This window comes from Mirounga leonina, unplaced genomic scaffold (genome assembly GCF_011800145.1).
Source record: "Mirounga leonina isolate KUSES-001 unplaced genomic scaffold, KU_Mleo_1.0 Mir_167, whole genome shotgun sequence".
NCBI classification, from domain to species: domain Eukaryota; kingdom Metazoa; phylum Chordata; class Mammalia; order Carnivora; family Phocidae; genus Mirounga; species Mirounga leonina.
Window position 1 is genome coordinate 3,476,783 of NW_023270422.1, and position 24,041 is coordinate 3,500,823.

At 36.8% G+C, this 24,041-nt stretch overlaps 1 protein-coding gene across 3 annotated transcripts in view; it reads left to right on the plus strand.

Annotated features, from left to right (window-relative positions):
• Positions 1 to 23,788, plus strand: part of PTPN2 (protein tyrosine phosphatase non-receptor type 2) — an 85,937-nt gene extending 62,149 nt beyond the window's left edge. Inside the window, exons 6-11 of one of the 3 annotated variants that reach the window (XM_035013849.1) lie at positions 2,208 to 2,417; positions 4,114 to 4,266; positions 4,371 to 4,535; positions 10,893 to 11,074; positions 15,822 to 15,923; positions 23,420 to 23,788. In XM_035013849.1, coding sequence (XP_034869740.1) covers positions 2,208 to 2,417; positions 4,114 to 4,266; positions 4,371 to 4,535; positions 10,893 to 11,074; positions 15,822 to 15,923; positions 23,420 to 23,441 — 834 coding nt within the window. In that variant the 3' untranslated portion in view covers positions 23,442 to 23,788. Of the gene's footprint in view, positions 1 to 2,207; positions 2,418 to 4,113; positions 4,267 to 4,370; positions 4,536 to 10,892; positions 11,075 to 15,821; positions 17,801 to 23,419 lie in introns of those variants that run through there. The other 2 variants (XM_035013851.1, XM_035013850.1) reach the window with 2 other exon arrangements.
• The last annotated feature ends 253 nt before the right edge of the window (positions 23,789 to 24,041 follow it).

The window sequence follows — 24,041 nt, forward strand, 5'->3', positions numbered from 1 at the left end:
CACCCCTCCCAGACTTGGGAGCTCCAGCAGGTCCACACGGGACCTGGTTTAGGCTTACATGGCAAAGCCTGGCCCTGCTACGCAAGGTCAGCACTGCATGGTGGCAAATGACCACAGCACGGCAGTTGTCAGGGGGGAAAAGGGAGTAAACACTCCCACTGGAATCTTAGACCCTATTTAAAGGAAGGTGTGACTTTTGAGTTCTCCATGCCCCTGGGCTATGGCAGGAACAGCCACTTTAACCCATTCCTGTGCTGATATTGTGTTGTTACCTGTCCATTTATGGTTTTGTAAGAAGAAACTAAATTTGGAATGTTTTCAGTGCCTTTTTAAATACAGTAAATTTAACCCCCCCCCTTTTTTTACATACAGTAAGCTATAATTTTGAAAGGAAATGTTTTGAAATTTAGGAATCCCAATGATCATTTTAATTAGTAATAGATTTATATTTTCTAGTACCTTCAGTATATTGAGAATCTATGGATCAGAGTGTATTTGGAATTATGAAAGCGAATTTTAAGAAAATTAGTCACTGGGGCACCTGGGTGGCTCAGTCGGTTAAGCGGCTGCCTTCGGCTCAGGTCATGATCCCAGGGTCCTGGGATCAAGCCCCACGTCGGGCTCCCTGCTCGGTGGAGTCTGCTTCTCCCTCTCCCTCTGCCTGCCTCTCTGCCTACTTGTGCTCTCTCTCTATCTCTCTGTCAAATAAATAAATAAAACCTTTAACAAAAAAAAAAAGAAAATTAGTCACTAAAAGTAGGTAATTTGAAATTTTTAAAAGAATTTCTGCACTGTATTTTATCAGTGTTCTACCTCATATAACAAGTCTGGGACTTAGGAGTCTTAATTTTTGCTAAAAAAGGGGAAAGTTTATTTTTAAAAAAGGAAAGTTAATTTTGAAAACTTGTACTGAAAGCAGGATGCTGTAATAATAATCTTTAGCTTTTAACCATTAAAATTTTCATGGTGTTTTGCTTTTGTTTTTGTTTTTGTTTTTCTAATGTTGCTTGTATGGCTTCTCCCTCCAAAAACATCCTACAATGAAACTGAGAAATTGTGCAGAGATATCTTAGAGGGTTACTGCTTCGGTTTACAAAAATGAAGACTAGAAGGCACCAAAGTGCTCCTTGGGGCAAAAGGCAGCTGGGAAAAGCTTAGGAACATTTTCATAATGAGTTAGTCAGAAATAAAGCTCATCAGGAATATCCAGGAAGTGACAGTGAATGCCAGGCAGGCTTTAAGAGACAGGAAGCATTTAGCATATTGGTAAACCATTTTAGCACATCAGCAAAGTCATATAAACAGTTTTAGGATTGGAAATTATTACCACGGGGAAAAGCAGCAATTAGAAGAGCAATTTCAATTAAAAATGTAAAGATTGTGTCTTTAAATTAATTCTTGAGTTGCTCCTCTGAGCCTGTGTAGCAGAATCTACAAGATAACTCATCTGATGAGAAAAATTATATCTAAAAATGTTGGGCATTCTTAAAAAGGAAACCATTAAAGAATGTAAAATTATACTGGTAGGATTTTTTTTTAAATAGGAAGAAAAAGGGCGCCTGGGTGGCTCAGTCGTTTAGCGTCTGCCTTCGGTTCAGGTGGTGGTCCCAGGGTCCTGGGATCGAGTCCCACATCAGGCTCCCTGCTCAGCAGGGGGGGCCTGCTTCTCCCTCTCCCACTGCCCCTGCTCGTGTTCCCTGTCTTACTGTCTCTCTCTCTGTCAAAAAATAAATAAAAATATTTATAAAATAAATAAATAGGAAAAACAAAAGGAACACTCATCATGACGTAGGGATTAAAATATTGGCAACATGTATGGTGTAGGTCGGTGGCTAAGAGCCCAGACTGCTGCTTTAAATTCAGGCTCTGCTAGTGTCTCAAAGTGTCACCTTGGGTAAATTACTTAACCTCTGGCCTCTGTTATCTGGAAAAGGAGTTTTATTAGGATTGTTGTATGGGTTAATACTTAAAAAGCTTAGGACAGGCCTGCAAAATAATGTTCTAGAAATGTTAGCTATTATTAAATAAATTCCAAATTCTCCTGAAGAACTCCAAACTTGTGTGATTATCAAAAACCAAATAAAAAATCATGGTACAGAAGTCCATAAGGATTAAAAGCATTAACACAAAACACATATTCTTCCTGAAGTAGTGTTTTCAAAGAAAAGAAATTAGAACTAACTTTTCCCTTGATTTTCACTTTTTAGAGTGGTGAAACCAGAACAATATCTCACTTTCATTATACTACCTGGCCAGATTTTGGAGTCCCTGAATCACCAGCTTCATTTCTCAATTTCTTATTTAAAGTGAGAGAGTCTGGTTCCTTGAATCCTGAACATGGGCCTGCAGTGATCCACTGTAGTGCAGGCATTGGGCGGTCAGGCACCTTTTCTCTAGTAGATACCTGTCTTGTTCTGGTAAGTGCTTCTTATGATCTAATTTTAGTCTTGTTTAATTTTTTATTGTTTTCCCCTGGCAGAAGTAAGCTCTAATGTCTGTATCCCAGAACTGTGATTTTCAAACTTAAACTTCTGCCTTCTTCAGAAAAACCTAAAAAATTTCACTTAACTGCCTCTTGTTTGTGAGTGGTGGGGCTCTGTCCAAGATGATTCTAGACGTCTCCAAGAAGAATTTTTTTCCCCCTGGTAGCTTTATTTTACAGAAATAATAGGTCTTCCCCCTTCCTTGTTTTTCAAATATAAATTGATATATAATATTGAATTCCTTCCAACTCAAACAAGCACTACATTTCTCTTGCCCTGAGTTTCCTTATTTACAAACTAAGGATAATGATACTATTTTCCTCACAAGAATTAAGTGAATTAATACATTCAGAACACTTAGAAGAGTCCCTGGTATTTTCTAAGCACTCAGTAAATACTACTATTATTATTCCCCTGAGATTCCGATCTCTGCCCCCAAGGGCTGTATTCTTTCTTTACCAACCCATTTCCAGCCCCAGCCTGGATATAGGCCTGTGCCTTTTCTTTTTAGAATGTTCATTTTTCCTTAGTTGGGGCATAGGGCATCTCTAGAGTATAGGAATGGTTGAGTCTTAATATACCAACTGTATTACCAAATTTACTACTCTGCCTCTAAGTAATATACTTCAGTCAAAAACTGGATTGTTACAGGGCACCTGGATGGCTTAGTCGGTAGAGCATGCAACTCTTGATCTTGGAGTCATGAGTTGAAACCCCATGTCAGGCATAGAGCATACTTAATTTAAAATTAAAATTAAAAGAAAACTGAGTTGGGGCACCCGAGTGGCTCAGTCAGTTAGGCGACTGACTCTTGGTTTTGGCTCATGTCATGATCTTGGTTGTGCGCTCAGTGCAGAGTCTGCTTGAGATTCTCTCCCTCTCCTTCTGCCCCTTCTGCCCCACACTCACTCACTCTCTCTCTCTCAAATAAATAAAATCTTAAAACTGATTGTTACATTAAAGTGAACTTTGACATGTTTAAAAAAAATTCTGTCTATTCCCTTAATGGTGAATGACTATTAAAAACTGGGTTGTGTGTTTGTGCCTATTCCCTGCCAGACATAACTTCCACTTTTTTCTTTTTCAGTTGGGGTGAGGGTTGTGCTGGTTATAATACAAGATCGATAGTCCGGAGCTGGTGCAGTGACTTAACAGTGTCATTGTGAATCTAGGCTCTTACCATTTTTCTTCTCCACCATCTTTAAAGATGGCTGCTGGACACAGACATGAAGGCAGAAGGGCACTGGGCAAGTTTACTTCTGTCAAGACCTTTTAAAAAAAAGCAGAACACTAATGTCAGTGGATTTATCTTTACATTAAGCCAGAACTGGTCATAAATTCTTCCTTAGACAATACTGGCCAAAGTAAATAAGATTACTGTGATTGGTTTGGAATCAGTTGTATATCAGCTAAAGGCCTCCATCTAGTGCTTGAACAGTTGAGGTGTGCCGAAGGTGGTGGATTGGGGTAGATGTTTTGTACAGAAAGAGTTAACAGCCATGGTCACTTCTTGTTCTTGAGGGAGACACACTGCACATTGCAAAATGCTTAGCAGCTAGCTATCCTATATTGCTTCTCTTTCCTGGACTCTAACAACAAAAGGCTTGAATAATTTTTACCTTTCTTGCAGATGGAAAAAGGAGATGATATTAACATTAAACAGCTGTTACTGAATATGAGGAAATATCGAATGGGACTTATTCAGACACCAGATCAACTCAGATTTTCATATATGACTATAATAGAAGGAGGAAAATTTATAAAGGGAGATTCAAATATACAGGTAAACTTTTTTAGGGAAATAATACCTGTGTATTATATATGATTAGCATCAAATAACTGTTGCACTCCATTGAAGCACTTGTTTTCTCCCTTCCTTCCAAAAAGCATATTGACATTCATGTGGAAAACCCAGCTGGCCATCTTAAAATTCTGAAGTTTAAGCTCACGTCCTCATATATACCTCAGCCTCATGTTAAATCTTGCCTGTTACTCAAAAGCCCTAGTGGGAACAAGATTTTATTAAAGAAAGTGGAATTTTCATATAAGGAGGTTAGTTTAAGCATTTAAGCATTAAAATAAACCAAAGAATTTTGGTAATTTTAGCACATTAAAAACTTGACCTGCAATTATGGAATACTTAGTTTATGTAATAGATGCTTAATTTTGTTAACAGTGAGCAACTTGAGTATTTATGGCAGACATGAAATTCCAGTAGAAAGTTCTGTTTCTCTGGTTTCTGGCTATGCTCTCATGAAGACATTTTTGTTCCACATTTGCAAAAACTAAGTTCAAAGACTGATTATCAGAAATCTGTGTTATATACTAACAGACCCCTATTTCTTGTCTGATCTTCTCACATAGTATTGGACATAAGTAGATCAAAACTCTTTATGTTTCTCTTATGAACACATATACTGGCTCTTTAATTTCTGTGATTACGAGGCAAGTCAGAAATACACTGAATAAGCCTTTTATAACTCAGACCATCTGTGATAATGGAATTAAATACAAGTTACACTTTCAAAGACATTAAAATACTCTTAAGCAATTCTGTTTCTCAGCTAACTGTTGTTCTGATCTTTAGTATTATTGTAACTATTTAAGACAAACTATTATCAGTAAAATTTAAAGTCTTATGATCTTGCCATTTGCAACAAGATGGATGGAGCTAGAGAGTATAATGCTAAGCGAAATAAGTCAGTCAGAGAAAGACAAATGCCATATGACTTCATTCATATGTGGAATTTAAGAAACAAAACAAATAAAGCAAAGGGGGAAAAATAGAAAGGCAAACCAAGAAACAGAATAAATCTTTAATGAAGAGAAACATTGCGTCACTCCATAAAATACTCAGTATTTCGATTAGGCCCACAAAACATGAGACCCTTCTTCAGAAGTCAGATTTTGGTAACACTGGGTTTGCTTGGCAGTGAACCAGTGATTCAGAAGAAGTAAAAGTTATTTCAAATGTTTAAGATTAGGAAAAGGTCTCTCTCTCTCTCTCTTTTTAATCTCTGAACTTCTCTCCAGTTTGGAGTTGAAAAACTCCAATCTGGAGTTGGAAAAAAGTTAAATAGTTAAACCAAACTTTTTTCACACACTTGTGGCTTCCCTAGTTGTTTATTGCTTATTTCCCGGATGTTCTTATGGACTAATTGTAGAGAAAGTGTGCTGTCCTTTGGATAGTATCCCTCCCTCCACTTTAAAAATTTTTCAAGTTTCCCTAGTTTCAGAATATATACTCATTTACTTTGAGGATCTTTTTCACTACAGAGATGAATTTTATGAACATACTTTTTTGTGGTCTTTATTATTATTATAGCAGTATAGTTTGTGGCTTGGGAGAGTTTTTTTCTGTCTCCGTTTATCTGGTAGGTTATAGCCATCAGAGTTTCCATGTAGCTTCATCCAGCACTCCATGCAAACCCAAGGCATTCTCTCTCCCTTCGTCAGGTAGGATGTTGGAAATGTCTCTGTGTTTTTCGGGTACTCCGGATCAGAAAAGCCTGTTACCCATTTGGAGGGGTCAGTTTCCACAGAAATGGTCTAAGGGTTCCTATAATATATGTGGTGCTGTACTTTTTTTTTATTATAAAGATAATTAATGAGTAAATATATGGATTTGTTTATTTTACATAAGTAGTTTTCTCTGCCTGGAACTTTGCTATCCAATACTGTAGCCATTAACCATACATGTAATTGAGTAATTGAAATTAGGCTATTCTGGGGCGCCTGGGTAGTTGGTTAAGCGACTGCCTTTGGCTCAGGTCATGATCCTGGAGTCCTGGGATCGAGTCCCGCATCGGGCTCCCTGCTCAGCGAGGAGCCTGCTTCTCCCTCTGACCCTCTCCCCTCTCATGTACTCTCTCTCATTCTCGCTCTCTCAAATAAATAAATAAATCTTTAAAAAAAAAAAAAAAGAAATTAGGCTATTCTGAATCGAGATCTGCTTGAAGTATAAAATACACACCAGATTTCGAAGATTAAATACAGGGAGATAAAGTATAAAATATCTCAATAATTTTTAAAGTATTATATGTTCAAATGACAATATTTTTTATATTGAGTTAAATAAAAGATACTGTTAAAATTCATCTTTTTTTTTTTTTTTAAGATTTTATTTATTTATTTGAGAGGGAGAGAATGAGAGCACGAGAGGGAAGAGGGCAGAGGGAGAAGCAGACCCCCTGCCGAGCAGGGAGCCCGATGTGGGACTCGATCCCGGGACTCCAGGATCATGACCTGAGCCGAAGGCAGTCGCTTAACCAACTGAGCCACCCAGGCGCCCATCTTTTTTTTTTTTTTTTAAACACTACTAGACATTTGAAAATTGTATATGTGGCTCCCATTATATGTCACTGGACAGTACTGTTCTAGAACCTTAGCTTAAAATAAAAATCTAAGAGAAGTAAAGTTCTCTGAAATCCTAAATCATAAGATCTAAAGTTAATGTAGAAACCTCAAACTGCATGAATATAACTGACCCATAAAAGTATCTCTTTTGACATACAAGGATAGGATAGCCAATTTATAAAAAGACTCTTCTTTCTCTCCATATGTCTACCTCCTCCTCTTTATCTAGGAATTTTGGGAAAAGTTACTATTTGTAAGAAGAACGAAGGAAGCTTCTTTCTGGTGTGAGCACTGTGGCCAGGGGTGTGGGAGGGTGATATCACGCTTCCTGAACCTGTGTATCTTCAGAGAACTGTCTGGTCAGCAGCACGAGCCGTATTTCTTTGTTTCTGGTACTTTTTGCTAAAGGGGACATCTGTCTTCACCTTCATTCTTAATTTGGATTTATATTATGTGAGTGGTATTTTCATTATTGGATAGTTTTATGTTAATTTTCTGTGAAGATTTTTGAAATACAGAGATATAAAATGATTTAGAACCTGTCAGGATAAAGGAGAGCTGTTAATACATCTAAAGTGATTGTTTCTGAAATCAGTAAATACATGTATGTGTTTATAATCATACAGCATGTATTTAGTTTTGGAAATTTCCAATGATCTTGACCTACCTAGATAAATACAGATTATTTCTAGTTGTCTCTGAGAATATATCATTTACCTCACATCTTTCTTGGCACAAGATTGGGCATAAAAAGATGTTATAGTTACTGGTATTATCACTTACAGTACACTCCCAGTACCCATGATGACAGAAAACCTCACAGAGTAACATATCTAGATTGGCAATTCAGAACTGATGTTGTAAGATCTCTACCTGGTAATTTGACACTACTAATAAAGTAATTACAGTGGGTTTCAAGTTTAATGACATCACTGAAAGTGCTCCTTCGAGGGACTTTCTTCAGTGAGAAATGGATGAGGTTGCCCGTGGTGTGCAGGGCATGGCTCGTAGCAGCGTGTGACATGTGGAGTGTGGTTCAGCATGAGTGTAGATTTAGGAAGATAAACTCTCAGTCCAGATGGCTGTACTCCAGGCCTCCAGATGAGAGCTTGAATGAAGTTGTAGCTGAGTGTGGTATTGATTCCTTGGCTTCCCCAGTCAGCAGTGACAAGCCAAGGCAGGTGACTTTGCCTGTTTACTTGCAGGTTACAGGGAAGGCAAAGTTGAGTGAGTTTGCTGCCCAGAGACGTGGCAAAATGACACTGCCTTTTTTTTTTTTTTTTTAATTCACTAGCATTAAATATCTCCTTTTCTCCACTCCCTTACCCCTTTTGCTGAGTCCTTTTCTTGTTGACAGATTCCGAATTTGTTGCATATTCTGGGAAGTGGTCCAGTAAGATGTGATTTTTGTCATTGTCTTTTGTTTATTGACATTGTTGAGTTTTGTCCAAGTATAAGGCCAAGTTGTTATAACTAGGTCCCCAGGGAAGAATCAAAATTAAAAAAAAAAAATCAAACCTAAATTCTGGAGACAATTTAACAGTTTTTATTGGGTACTTTCTTAAACTATCTGGTATCTGAAGCTGATGAACTTTTCAGAGATACAAATAATCATGAGGGATTATAGCATTAAAATTTTGGCCCTTTTGTTAATTAGCTGCATAGCCTGGGCAAGTTGCTTCTGTTCTGTTGAAGGGGGATGATGATGATAACAGTAGTAGCACCTACCTCCTGAGGTTCTTCTGAGGATTAAGAGCTGGTGCAGCTGAAGCATTAGGTCAGTGTGGGTATAGTAAGTACTTGAGAAGTTTCCCCACGTACATCTTCAATGTACAAAACGCTGTCTGGACTGAGTAACAAAAATGTTGAACGGGAAGAAAGAAAACTGATGTAGTCCTCTAAAGTGAAAACATCTTACTCTTATGTTCCATTATAGCATTTTCTCAAGTATTGACAAAATACTCTTTCTGGATATGGTTTGCATCCTCTTAGGTCCTTGCCCAGGAGAAGTGGGTTCCATCCGATTGTTTCTTAAAATAAGTTCAGAGACTTCTTTCCTTGAGGTCCACTTCCTTTCTGGCTTCGTCTCTCAGAGTCAAGCTCTACATGTTCTTCATCTTCTAGTCAGATTGATCAAACTGTCCTACTCACTGTCCTCCAAATGTAGCAAATTACAGAATTTTGCATTCTCTAAATTTTTTGTGAATCAACTACTATAAAAAAATGCATTAATTACGCATCTTAGTAAAATAGCTATATATGGGAAAGGAGGAATGTGGTAAAATACCTTTTTCTTTTTTAATTCCTCTGTTGTAGGATAATGAAATAAGTTAGAAACTAATTTATCAGTGTATCAATGAATTTTCCAAAGATTTTTTTTTTTTAATAACATACAAGCATTGTTTTTAACAATGCCATTTTGTACCAAAGCAACTCCAGGGAAAGAGTGTTTCATTAAGTTCCAGACAAGTGTAAATTGCAGGGTTACATTTGTGTTCAAAATCATTACAATCCTCAGGCAATAAGTTATAGAGTCTCTTATTCATTAGGTTCTAGACTCCTTGCTTCTGTGGTAAGATCTTCAAAGAGGGTAACCCCTGTCCGTACCAGGTCATTTTGCACCAGTGTGGATAATCAAAACCATTGGCTCTCACTGCCACCTTTCCTACTCTTGTTATTGGCTGGGAGATGGATGGTTGTGTTTGCAGCCCTTGAAGAATTGAGGAGCTAGAGGTCACTCATGTTGAGGTTATACTTGCCTTCTCCCTCTCTGGCTAGCACTTTGTCACTGCCTTCATCTTCCAGGGGCTCAGATACACTTTGCACTTCTTCCTCTCTCCCTAGGGATGGTGGCAGTGAGGGCAAAGGAATCTAACATTTGCCAGATATGATGCTAGGCTTGTTATGTCATTAATCACAATAGGCTCTCAAGGTAGGTGATGACAGCCTGTTTCCTAGAGGAAGGAAATGGAATTTCTCTTCGTCTTGGCCTAAATCCTGCCTCCTGAAGTCTAGGCGTGCTAGCAGAGTATTTTCTAACCTGGTGGTGGGCTAGCTTACCTGGAGCTGCTAGCATAGCTGGTAGGAAAAAAACAAAGTAAGGTCCTCTGGCATCAGAGAGACCTGCCTTGAGATCTCACTGTTGTCCCTCTGTTAGACCAGTCTGGTCTAACATTCAAGTGCCATCTTGGTCACTGTTTCCAGTGTTAACGTACCTGTGGGTTAGGAGTCCAGCAGAATCTGGCTCTGGCTAAAATCTCATTTACTATGACTAATATTTTGGTGAGGTCCTAATAAACTTTGTCTCAATAGGTTAAAGTCCACTTTAATTTCATTAAGATTATTGTATTCAACTGCCTAGAGATGTACATACATATTAAATACTTTGTTTTTAAATTTTAAGCTTAATCTTAACTACTGTTCTACAAATACCTTTTTTTTTTTAAAGATTTTATTTATTTATTTGAGAGAGAGAATGAGATAGAGAGCATGAGAGGGGGGAGGGTCAGAGAGAGAGGCAGACTCCCCGCTGAGCAGGGAGCCCGACGCGGGACTCGATCCCGGGACTCCAGGATCATGACCTGAGCCGAAGGCAGTCGCTTAACCAACTGAGCCACCTAGGCGCCCTCTACAAATACCTTTTTAAAAATGGAACCATGGGGCACCTGGGCGGCTCAGTCAGTTAAGCAAGTGTGCCTTTGGCTCAGGTCATGATCCCAGGGTCCTGGGATCTGCCTGCTAAGGGCTCCCTGCTCCGCGGGAAGCCTGCTTCTCCCTCTCCCCTGCCTGCCACTCCCCCTGCTTAGGTGCACGTGCGCATTCTCTCTCTCTCTCTCGCTCAAATAAATAAAATCTTAAAAATAAAATAAATTTTAAGCTTAAAATAGGCACATCTAGAAGAGGTTTTTGTAAAATACCTTTTTCATTCTTCTGTTAGCATCACAGGGTTCTCTTAAAGTTGAATATATAATTTCAATTTGTATGTCCTTTTTATTTAAAGAAAAGTAAAATTTTAGTGTTTGCATTTGTTTTTCACTTCTCTTCCCTACTTAGAAACAGTGGAAAGAACTTTCTAAGGAAGACTTATGCCCTGCTTTTGATCATTCACCAACCAAAATAATGACTGAAAAATACAATGGTAATAGGATAGGCCTAGAAGAAGAAAAACTGACAGGTGACAGATATACAGGACTATCCTCTAAAATGCAGGATACTACGGAAGAGAACAGCGAAAGGTAAGCTTATGGCAATTACATGCTTGAAAAGATGAGACTTTTTTATTTTAATAAGTTCAGTGGATATGAACTAATATAGGCCCTTTGTTTATTGAATTAATGTAGCTATTCATTTATTATCTAAGGGTATTGAAGTATTATATGATGACATCATTGATCTCAAAGAGCTTTCAGCCCTATTAAGAAGCCAGTACTTATAGACAGAAACCAGTTGGAAAATGGTTTAACTCAATACTAATTTGAGTGGTAAAGTTAATATAATTAGATGCTAAAACATATAATATGATACAGAAAATAAGTGGTATGAATACCTGCCATTTGTACAAGTATTAGTGTTCATGCTATAGTAATATAATGGATAATGTGCCTTTAATGAAATTATAAAATATTTAAATGAATATTTAAATTTGATTACATTATTAGAAGGGAAGAAGTCTTTTTTAAAAAAAAATTACACAAAATACGTTTTATACTTCAAGTTTTGAATCTATATGAAAGTATAAACGTTTTAAGTTTTTAAATTAAAACATTTACATTTCTAAGGCTCTAGTTATCTCCCATCCATTAGGAAGCTGGTATCCTGAGGTGTGAGTGAATGAGCCTGTTCAAGTCCCCTCTTCACACGTCTCAGTGATGTTTTCTCTCTTTTTGTCAAATACGCTTTTTATTTAAATGGCACATTTTATGTTTTAGTCCTATTTGTTACACTGGGATGTTGGGGCACCAAGAAAATCATTGAGGTCTCCTATATATTATAGTAACTTCACTTCTGTATTTCCCCAATATAAAAATTGCCTGGGTGGCTCAGTCGGTTGAGCATTTGCCTTTGACTCAGGTCATGATCCCGGGGTCCTGGGATCAAGCCCCGCATGAGGCTCCCTGCTCAGCGGGGAGCCTGCTTCTACCCCTGCTTGTGTGCTCTCTCTCTCTCTCTCACTCTCTGACAAATAAATAAAATCTTAAAAAAAAAAAAAAAGAAAGGTAACACTGCAATAAATACATAGTTTATGTGTTATTAGGTATTTATACTGAAGAGTTTATTATGACTTAGCAGTGTTACTCCTTATTTATGGCTCTAGGGGTTTGAGACTACAAGTTAAAGCATTAATTTGCTTATTCCTTCTTTCACCTTAAATATAATACTTTGAAATCAAGAAATCATGTTTTAAATTACCTTATCTTTTTCAGTAATAAGATTCTCAGGTTCCTAATGTTCTTGTAGTTTTGGCTACTACCATGTGCATAATTAAATGGAAAATAGGCTTGATTATTGAATTGGTGTCCTTAGTATTTCAGAGGTGTTGAGTTTTAATCTTTAAGGACACAGACCCAACAAGGTAAACCACTCATTGTCCAAATTTCAGTTTCAAGGAGATGAGGAAAACTGCTCAAGTTACAGAGTGTGATTGCAAAGGTGGTTTTATTGGGGCCCCCCAGCCCACCCCCAAGGAGAGAGGAGACCAGATCATGCTTGAAAGCGGAGGCAAAGCCCCAATAGGAAAGTAAGGATTGTAAGCAGAGAGAACTAATTGAGGGAGCAGGTTGTAGAAAAGTAAAAGAGCATAAAATAAAGATTGCTGTGTGAAAAAGTATATTTTTCAGTCCTAATTTTAATACTGATCAATAGCTTTGCATTAGGGAGGCTAATAAAATAAATCAAAATTTTATTGAAAGAATTTCAGCTTCAAGGGAGTAGGACACAATACTTTATTTTCTTTCATTATTAAATATCCTTCAAGTCAGTTTTTTCATATTGGTCACATTCTCATAGTCATGAAATCAATTTAGTAAGTTATAAAAAAAAAGCATTTTAAAAATAATAGAGTACAATAAAATAGAAATTAGAGTTTAGAGAAAAAATAGATCAGAGTATCACAGATAATAACTATTTTAAGATTTTTATATATGTATACATAATATATAAATTCTGTGTATTGACATATACTTTGTGTACATGTACAAACGTGTCTGTGTGTGCAGTTACTTTGTTGTGATGGTAAGACATTTCTTGCTGTTAAGGTTTACCATCAAAGTTTAAAAGCCAGTGTTCTCAATTGTAGTGCAATCCTTAAACCCAGATCCCTGAGTGGAGAACAGTTTGGATAAATGAGAAGTCAGGTCGTTTGGCTCCTCCTCCTGTGTGTTTGCATAGTGTGAGGTATGCCTGTTGAAACGTGTATTGGCTGTAGCCTGCTGTGTGTGCCACGGGGAGGACTTCCATATGGTCTTCCATAGGCAAGGGTCCACAGGAGTCCTTCCCTGCCTATTTGTGGCTTTTGATTACATGGACATAATTTCCTTAGGCCCAGCTAGGTAAAAAAAGATTTTATTGTATCACAAATTGAGAATAGTTTTTATTTCCTTGGAATTGCATTCTTAAACTAAGTAATGACATCTCTTGGTACTTGTTTTCTTTCCATTCCTGAAAACATCTGTACAGTACATTTTTGGAAAGCAAGAACCTCTATTCCCTGCATGATTTTATTTATTTTTTATTTTTTTTCCATTAATGATTTTAAATGGGAAAAATTGTGTTCTCAGCCCAACTAAAACCATAACCAGTTTCTCTAAATATAAAAATCCTCTTTAAAAAATCCTCTTAAACTGCTATGTAATAGTTAAAGCACTAATTACATAATCACATAACACTCGGTATACTCATATTGGGTTTACATGGTAAATATCTACACTGAATAAAAATTGTAATTATCTTCTATATTGCAGTGAAAATTTTAAATGAAATAATCTGTTAAAGGTTGTTTGATGGCTTCAGGCTCCTGACAGAAGCAAATACAAGGACCCGTGGAAGGCTGGGCCCCTGGATGGGAGCTCTGTATTCTTTCATGTATTTTATATATGCTTTACCTGCACTTGAATACAACTTAAATTTTTTTCACTGATGGGTACACATGTATTTGTTAATAGTGATTTTTAAATTCAAAAAGTGAATTCTGAGTAATAATTTTTGCAAGTCATTATAGCAAATATTCAGAGAATTCAGACAGTCAAAGATACCTGGGTATATCATAGGGCACACAGAGATAGGCACACAGAGATAGGCAAAATCATAGGGCACACAGAGATAGGCAAAATAAAGTCCCTGAGTTGCGAATATATTTAGGGGGTAAAATAAGAACCCAAATTAGCAACATAAATTATTTACTGTAAGTTAAATGCTATAAGGTAAGAACAGAGGGGCTCTAGGGGTTGAGTAGAGGGAGAAATTGAAGAACAATTGAAATGAGAGGACCAGAGAGATTTCTAGTTTAGAGGGGAACAAATTTGGAGAATAGCAAAAAACCATTTGGGCAAGAACAAAGTTGTGCACAGTAGGCGAACACTGGATAGTTTTTGTGTGAACATGTGTTTTCAGTTCTCTTGAGTATATACCTAGGAGTGCAGTTGCTGGGACGTAAGGGAACCCTGATTTCATATTTTGAGGACCTGCCAGTTTCACATAGCGGCTGCATTGTTGTATATTCCCACCAGCAGTGTCTGAAGGTTCCAGTAGTCCAAAGAAGTTGAACATTGATAAAATTACCTAATATATAGTTTGTATTCGAATTTCTTTGGTTGTATAACAAGTCTACCTTATAGCTTTTTAAAAAAATAACTTTGAGATAGAATTTATGTACTATAAGGTTCACACATTGAAAGCATACACTCCAGTGGATTTAGTATATTTACAGAGTTGTGAAGCCATCACCATAATCTAATTTCAGAATATTTTCATGATCCCAATCTCTTTAGTTATTTAAAGAAATAATCCAAGGTCTAATCAAGGATCATGCATCATATTTAGTTGATGTGATTCTTTAGTCTCCGTTAATCTAAAATTGTTCACCACTTTCTTTTTTTTCCTTGCCTTGACCTTGACATTTTTGCAGCTGCTATACCAGTTGCCTTTCCTCTAATGGTTTCTCATTACTAGATTCAGGTTAAACATTTTGGCTGGCAGAAAAGTTGGCTCTTAATGTGTAGTATACTGAAAAGGCATTCAAGATTTTTGATCAAGCTACAAAACCAGAGAACTATACTTTAGAAAAATTGCTATGGTGATAATGTTTAATTCAGAGGCAAAAGTTAGGTTTTTGCTGTAATACAGGCAATAAGTGAAAAGAGTAGATGGATTTTGTGAAATTTTTTTAAAGAGAAGAAATAGTAGTGTACATGTCATCATCACTGGCCATTCTTCTTTACAGTGTCCTAGGACCATGCGTCTTGGGAGTCGGAGAGCTTCCACTGGCACAAACATTCTGTATTGAATAGGAAAATGGAAGCTAGAAATAAGTGTGGACAAACAGAGCACTAGGCATCCCACGATAGAATCTTTATGGAAGTATTAAGTAGATAGCTTTTACCAGTGGCCTTTGTGAAAAATCATGTGTAAACACTAAAGGGGCTCGGACGCCAGGGACTCGTGTCTCCCACCTCTTCCAGCTGGTTAGCAAGAAAGAAAGCTGACAGCCACCAGCTCCCATTTCAACAAAGAAAGCACCATGCTTATTTTCAGGTCCTGCTAAAAGTATTTATTAATAGAATATTGTACCAGAAATTGTTGCTGAATTATCAGAGTACATCTCTAGACCACTTAGAATATTGAAAGTCCCCCTCTTTTTTTATTCCAGTGTTTTAATGAGTTTAAAAATATGGGGCTTGGGGAGTGGGTATTTGGGCTTTGGTCCTCTGTATTAGAGTAATAAGTCCTGCCATGCACTTTCTTTTATTTGTTTTTATTTTTTCCTAGCGTTCTACGGAAACGAATTAGAGAGGACAGAAAAGCTAACACAGCTCAGAAGGTGCAGCAGATGAAACAGAGGCTAAATGAGACTGAACGAAAAAGGAAAAGGTGGTTATATTGGCAACCTATTCTCACTAAGATGGGGTTTGTGTCATTCATTTTGGTGGGTGCTTTTGTTGGCTGGACACTGTTGTTTCAGCAGAATGTCCTATAAATAAACAGTTCTGCCCAACAAGCTGCTGGTCTAGTAGCTGACAGTGTTGCGTTAGTCACAGGGTTTGTCTGTTAGCAAATTCCTCGCACCCCAGAAAGTGTGGTAGAATAGACACCAACCAGATAAGTGATATATTCAGTCCCCAGCCCAACATCTCAGGGCACTGTCCCCAAACTGTAAACAGCTATCTGAAATAAAAACTTGAATGCTTGTTGAAAACTGGTACATTTTGCAACTGTGTTCATACATGTTAAGCATACTGTTTCACCTGACCAGATTGAGAAGTCCTTTACCATAAGGATTGGTTTTTGGAGGCCAGCTGGATTTTAACCTGCACTTGATACAGCAATAAATACTGTGGTTTTATCTACATTATTACTGGAAAGAAAATGACCTTTAAATAATGCGTGTAATGTATAATGTACTGTTGACATGGGCGTTGACATTTTATATTCTTAGCCATTTCAGGGTAAATATATTTTATAAGTATCTATTTAATCTTACTTTTGTAGTTAAATGTACTTTTTAAAAACTCAATTTGAAAAGTCTGTTACCATAAAAAAATAAATTGTGTGTTGATTCAATTGTACTGAATACATTTTCCTAAAGAGAAGTTTGGTACGAGCAGTTAGAACTAACTCTGAATAAGCAGTTTTTACTATATATTTGCATTTCTTTTATGTTTTACAGTTTTCCCAATTTTAAAAAGAAAAAAAACAAAGAAACAAAAATTTTCCCTAAAAATATCTTTGAAGGAAAATTCTCCTTACTGGCATAGTCAGGTAACATTTGGTCAAGACTTTGTGTAAAGAAATTGGTTTCTGTAAAGCCCATGATGAATACTGTTTAATTTTCATGAAAATTTCAATGTAATTACCCTAATTTATAATTGGGGTAAATCATGACTTAGGAAATAAAAATAAGGAGCAGCATTTTATTATCCATGATTTCAGTTTACTAGACTGAAGTTTTGAAGTAAAATTTTTTCAAGTTCTTTCTACTTCAATAAATAGTATGATGATGTACAAACCTGACCTTGTCCCTTTAACTTCTTAATGGGTATATTTAAAACATATTGTTTGATGAACTTAATTTCTCATTTGAGTGCAGTTCTTCTTCAGATCCCAACATTCCATTCAGTGTTTGACTTATTCAACTTAAACTTTAAGTAGTTGTTATAAATTTAATTGCTGATAGAATAAAATCACCTTATTTCAGTGGTTTTCAGGCTATGCTCATTGGATTTCTGAGGGATCTCTGAGAGGTGGTTGGAAGGACTCCAAGCTACCAGTCTTTACTTTCAACCAGACCATCTCTGCTTTATCTACTTTATATACTACGTATGATCTGTGTATGAGGTGTAATTATTTGAAGGGGACAGTTACAATTTTTAAGAACAGTTTGAAAACCATTTGTATAGATAGGTATTTTGAATTGATTTGAATAGCCTTCTTGAATGTGTTAAATTATGCGGAAAGTCTGAAAGGATGTAGGTGGTACTACGTATTAAATCAGATTTGCGTAACTTGTGCCTGTGTCCTAATTCGGTATTACTGTGTCCTGTAACCTTTAAGTGGAGAGGAGATAAGAGGGACTTTTTTTTCCCCTCCCAATGTCTGTCTGCATTAAACCTGTGTTCAGGTACCAGGACCCGTCTTAATTGGTTTCAAACCTTTCTAATTTGCTTTGGTTTATATTTGCTAAAACACAGTATATTACTCTGCAAGTCAAATATGGATAGATCATACTAAATTTCCAATTGAAGATAGCCTTGCCTTAAACAGAAAGGTAAAGACTTCTTACAGGAAACAAATGCTGGTTAATGATGCACATTGCCCCTTTGCAGGGTGAATGTGCTTCACTGGATTCAAGATTTTAGCTTTGCTTTTTGTCTGCTTTCTGTCCTTCAAGTGGTGTTTGTTGTAATATATCTTAACAGTTACATTCAGTAAAGTAAGCATTTGTTGATAAACTTCTGCAAGGGTTACTCATCTTTCCTCCTTTCAAACAGATCCTGAAGGATAGTGTGTTAAGTTTTTACCAGTAATAGTATTTTTGGTGGGTTCCATATTACTAATTATTATTATTATTTTTTAAGATTTTATTTATTTATTTGATACAGAGAGAATGAGAGACAGAGAGCATGAGAGGGAGGAGGGTCAGAGGGAGAAGCAGACTCCCTGCCGAGCAGGGAGCCCGATGCGGGACTCGATCCTGGGACTCCAGGATCATGACCTGAGCCGAAGGCAGTCGCTTAACCAACTGAGCCACCCAGGCGCCCCCATATTACTAATTATTAAAAATACATGGCAATGTGCTGTGGTGCCCAGGGTCATCATCCTGAGCCTTTATTAAATGAGGTGTGCTAGTCAGAGGGAAGGACACAGACAAGGGCTCCTGCCTTCTCAGGTAACAGCTAGAGGACAGAGTTAGCAATCCACAATAGATTCATTTTACAAAATTTGTGTATCCTTAGGTCTTCCTAATATTTTCTAAACATAACAGATTTTAAAAGTCAGTTGTGTAGTTTGATGTTAATGAGGCAGTATTATTTTTCGAATAGGTTAAGGAAGAAAAGATTTTTTAAAAAGCCAGAGGCTTTATTAAGAAAAGGTATTTATATTAATATATAGTGTATTCGTGTTCATCTCTGTCTCTGCTGATAAACTAACAGCAGTCTTTGATTTAATGCCATCTTCTCTGGCTATACCAGCTGGTTGTGTATTTGTCTCCAAGTTTAGCTAATAAGTATTTTATGCTGGGCTATTAGCAGTTTTTATCTATGCTTGCATATATATAACATGTATAAATGTGATTCTCCATTTTTCAGTTTATCCATATATAAAATAAAAATAATACCTTTTCTTGAATTCTTACAAGTTAAAAAAAAAGTAATGTGTAAAAGTGTATAGAGAATTTTAGAACAATATAAAGACCATTCCTCATGTTTAGGGGTATTTTATATATGTGCTCTGTCCTTTTCCTATTCTATCTTCAAAGTAATACTGACTGTGTATTAATATTTCTACCAAGAAATGAACAAGAGAAAGGAAATAAAGTGTGTGGTTTTTTTTTTAATAGCTCTGCTTAACAGGTATGTCATAAGAAGGAACTGTAACTCTTAATTTTATGTATACTTGTGCTTGTCCCCTTCATTTTAAATAAACTAGAATTGATGGTATGAATCAAAAAAATATGTATTGGTTTGAAAAGTAGTTTATGATACGGAGCAGTCCTCTACTTTTTATATCAAGTCCTTTGCTTTCAGTGTCAATTCAGAGTGGTGGTTGCTACCATTTATTGATCATTTACTATGTGCCAGGCACTGTGCTAATAAGCATTTTCATAGATTATCCTATTTAATCCTTACAACAAGCTTTTGAGGTAGGTGTTGTTATTATTAAGCCATAATCAGCCTGAGACTGGACATTTCTACATTGTTTTATGCTGCTATCATTGAAAAGTCTCCTGTATGTAATATATTTTAGAATTAGATTATTCTCAAAGAAAGACTTACCCTCTGCAAGTCATTTCCCTCTTAGAAAAATACATCTGACTAGATTCTGTGTAAATAGATACAGGCCAGAACCTGATTATATTAGAAATACTGTCATTAACCTTCGTGTACTCTATTTCAACAAGTACCTGCATTTCCAAAGTGCCTGCCCGGTTATTGTACAGATTTTAAAATCTAGTCTGCCTTAATTTTGACTTTCAGACACAAAATTTACAGAGGTTTTATTTTAATGTAGTCCATTATAAGCCTAATGCCATTATGTATATCATCCACTTCTTCCTGCGTTCAGGCAGAAGTCTAGGAATCACACCTTCTGTCAGCATCAATTTATTTTTTTGTCCAGAGGTGCACGTGGGTTTGTTAGGGGGGTGGAGAGTAAGGAGCAAGGGTGTGAGTCTCCAAATCTGCTGCACCCCAGGAGGGGGGGAAGCTGAGGTCAGACTTGGTGCAGTGATCCTGGCCTGAAACTAAGTGCGTTTGCTCTGTGTTCTTATTTCTATGTCAGTAGCTAATTAAATCTCTCTTACTTTAAGAAACCTTTAATTTGGCCTTGACTTATTTAGAGGATAGGGGCACAAAATCTTACAAATATAATTTGGAAGGTAATATTCTTCCGCACGACAAAACTAAGTTCTCCTGACTTAATATGCAGGTCTTGGTCATTCCCTGGATGGTTTATTCTGGAGTTGACGTGTTTCTTTGATCTTTTTCCCTAGTTCGTTTGTTTGGATTTGATTCCATTTTTCTCTTACATTTATTTTCAAAGCAGTATTTATAGGACAGTATCACCAACAGCCCCTACAAGAGTGAATGACTCTTTTAGAACTTCCAGTTGTCTCTCGTTCCATTGGATATGTTACGTATAAGTGATGACATGCCTTCGTGGGAAGAAACTCGGGTTGTGTAAGCCGCACAGCACCTGCCCTGCCCAGGAATCCCCAGCCCGGATACTGCACACCTGAGGCTGTATTCCATGTACTCACCATAATATAGCCGTTTCGTTGTTCATCCAGATTTGACAATGTAACTTAGGAATTTTAAGCTACTCACTTTCTTGGGTAGTGTTTGAAAGAAGACTTCTAGGAAAGTGGTATGAGTTTGGCCATCTCATTTTTCCCTTACCCACAGGAATTTTCTCAGTATTTACCACATTCAGATTGCTCCAAGAACAGCCAATTCTGCACAGGTGCTCTTCAGAGAAATGGTTATCTCCTTTGGCTACTAAATTCTGGAAACTTCTTTGGGGAGAATTTTTTCCTCACTGTCATTTATTCCATCACAGAGCATTGCTAAGTGGAAGCAGTGTATCAGATGAGAAGCTTTTCCTTGGGTTGAAAGGCTTTGTCTTTAACGGTGACAACCTGACAATGAAAAAGTTTTAAAGAGCTCTGACCGTCTCTGTGAAAGTCCACTGGGAGAATGAAAAGTTCAGTCTTTTGAACTCTTTCTGTTTTGGTTTTATAATGTACAGTAGAATATGGAAATTACAGGATATAGAGGCGACCTTACTTATGGAGTCCAGTACTAATCTGGTTTTTCATTACATAGTGTATTTGGGGAGCTATAAGGAAGATTGCATGGGAATTCTTTTTCTTTATGGAGACCATTTTTTAAAGAAAAGCATCAATTCTTTATTGTTGCTCTAATTTGACATAGATTTTATCGAAAAAACAAGTGATTTTGAGTTTGGTGAATTCAGGAGAGGGAAACTAGGTAAGCTTGTTTTCTCTATAAGGCAGTGCTTTGCTCACCTTAGAGAAGGTTTTGTGATTCTTTTCAGTAAAAAAAAAAAAAAAATAGTGTGAATATCTGGTGGCAAAGAATACTTTGGATGCAGTTTGACTTTCTATTACTTCAGGTATGGAGCCAGCTTGGGAAGATCATTCTCTGTCTGTAAACCTGGCCCTGTTCCAGAATAAGGGCAATGGGCAGTATGTGCAGGCTGCTTTCTCCAGAGAAAGCAGCAAGCATGGCTAATTGTCTTCAGTCTTGCAAGTAAATACATTCTTTAAAAACAGTTAACACTCCCAGTGATTTTATCTTATTTTCTTATCCCCCAGAATAATATTTACAAAGAAAAAAGTGAATTTTTAAAAATGCTGTCAGGTTCTTTTAGTTATTGTTACACACAATAGTTTATCCTTGATAAGTGAATCTCTAACACTGTGCTGGGGTAAACAGTGTATGTTGGACACATGCAGTTCTGCCAGTCAGCTTAAATACATAATCTAAATATAATCTGCTTAACACCTCTTCTAGATATGTTACCCTATTTTAAGATAAGAAAACCGAGTCAGAGAATAAGTAACTTCCCCATGATTGCACAGCTAGTACATGACAGCTGAAATTCAGACTCCTGTCTGTAGAATTCCAGTAACTCCAAACCTCATGCTTCTTCCATTATGACACATGGACTCTGTTTTGTATGGACTATCTAAATGGAAAAAATTAGACAACTACTTTTACCTGTTAAAATACAAAGTAATGCTCTTTTTATTTTTTAAGTGAAGCAAATCAAAGTTTTTACCTCCAAAAAAATTTGTGAGAACAGTTTGAACTGCCACCAAACCAGAGAAATACTGGAACATCAGAATATTCTAAATTCTAAACCACACCATTATTTCATTCACCTTGATTGATTAGATTGAGTTACTTTGTTCTGATGAGCAGATTTTCTGAATGTGTGGGAAATAGATATTTTGCAGCAATCCGAGTCAGTAAGAAGTACCTTTCCTTACTTCCATCCGCTATGGTGTAGGGTTCAGTAAGACCCTGCAGTAAGCACCTGTGGTAGTTTTTGTGACTCACAGACATCTAATGAGAATGTTTTCTTGATGACTTGACATTTCTGTGTCAGTGCTAGACAATAAAGGAATAGGGCTATTCAGAACACCAGGTGCTTGGTATTGTTATTCTTCAGTAGGAAGAGTCAGTAGTCAGGAAGAAGCCCAGTTTACGGTATTTTGAGGGCTTTTGACTAAATGTTTTGGGGAAATGTATGGACGTGGTTTATATTCCTATCTATGTGGAGACACAATAATGACAAGTATTTAGATTTGAGGTTTTTTTGTCATAACGAGGGAAGTCGGGAAGAAAAAAAATACCCTCTCAAAAGTTCAGTTATTTGCAAATATTGTGAAATACTATCGAAAACTGCCCTTAAAATAGCTATTTCATCTGTCTGTTGCTTAAGTTCTCATTAATCTTTACTTTTTGACATTAAAATACAATAAATTGGTCAATTATTTTATGTCTTTGGGTTTTTTTTTATATTGATAATAAATCATGTCACTTTGGTTCTCTGTTGCTATAATCAGTAGTATCCTTCAGGACAAAAAAAGCATGCTGCTAACAGGCTGTGATTTAAAGATTTAAGCCAACTTTATGTTCAAACATTACATTCCTAATATTTTTAGCAGTATGATACAGTGGAGGTCCAAATTGGATTAGACTTTTGCATTGAATTCCAAAGTATTGGTAAGTCTAGCACATACCATATAATCTTGCAAAACTGTTGTGGGTACATTTTTTTTAAACCTGTCTGTCTGTCAGTATCTCGCATGGAGGTCATTTCTTAAGTAATACAGGATGACCTGAGAAATTCATAGTTAGTAATTCTTGAAAAAGCCGTATGAGTTATGGTGCTTTAACATGAGTCTACCTCACACCACCAATTGTTTGAAAATTGAGCACATAAGCAGATTTACCAAGATAACAGTGAAGCATTTAGTGTGGTTGAATGTGACATGTTGGAATGTTTTTTAGTTGCCTTTTTAGTTCATTATTAGTCCTTTTATGTTTGTGTGTATCTGTGTTCGTCTGTGTGTTTGGTAAATATGAATCGAATAGATGACTTCTTATTTTATGTTTTAGGCCAAGATTGACAGACACCTAAATATTCATGACTTGAGAATATTCTGCAGCTATAAATTTTGAACCATTGATGTGCAAAGCAAGACCTGAAGCCCACTCCGGAAACTAAAGTGAGGCTTGATAAACCTGTAGATTGCCTCACATTTGTCTGTTTACAAAGTAAACTTTACATCCAGGGAACGAAGAGCACCACCAGCAGAAGACTTTGCAGAACTCTCTAATTTGATGTATTGTTAAGTTTTTTAATACTTGTATGAAATGTAGAAAGATGTAAAAGAAATAAATTAGGAGAGACTACTTTGTATTGTACTGCCATTCCTGCTGTATTTTTATACTTTTTGGCAGCATTAAATATTTTTATTAAATAGACTATGTTGGTTTGTGTGCATTATCTTAGGACAGCTCTGCTTCAGATAATGTTTCCTTAAAGGGTTTACTCTCACTTTTTTATAACTCGCAATTGACATTTTTTTTGTTGTTTATTTGACAAAGACACGGCAAGAGAGGAAACACGAGCAGAGGGAGTGGGAGAGGGAGAAGCAGACTTCCTGCCGAGCAGGGAGCCCGATGCGGGGCTCGATCCCAGGACCCTGGGACCATGACCTGAGCTGAAGGCAGACGC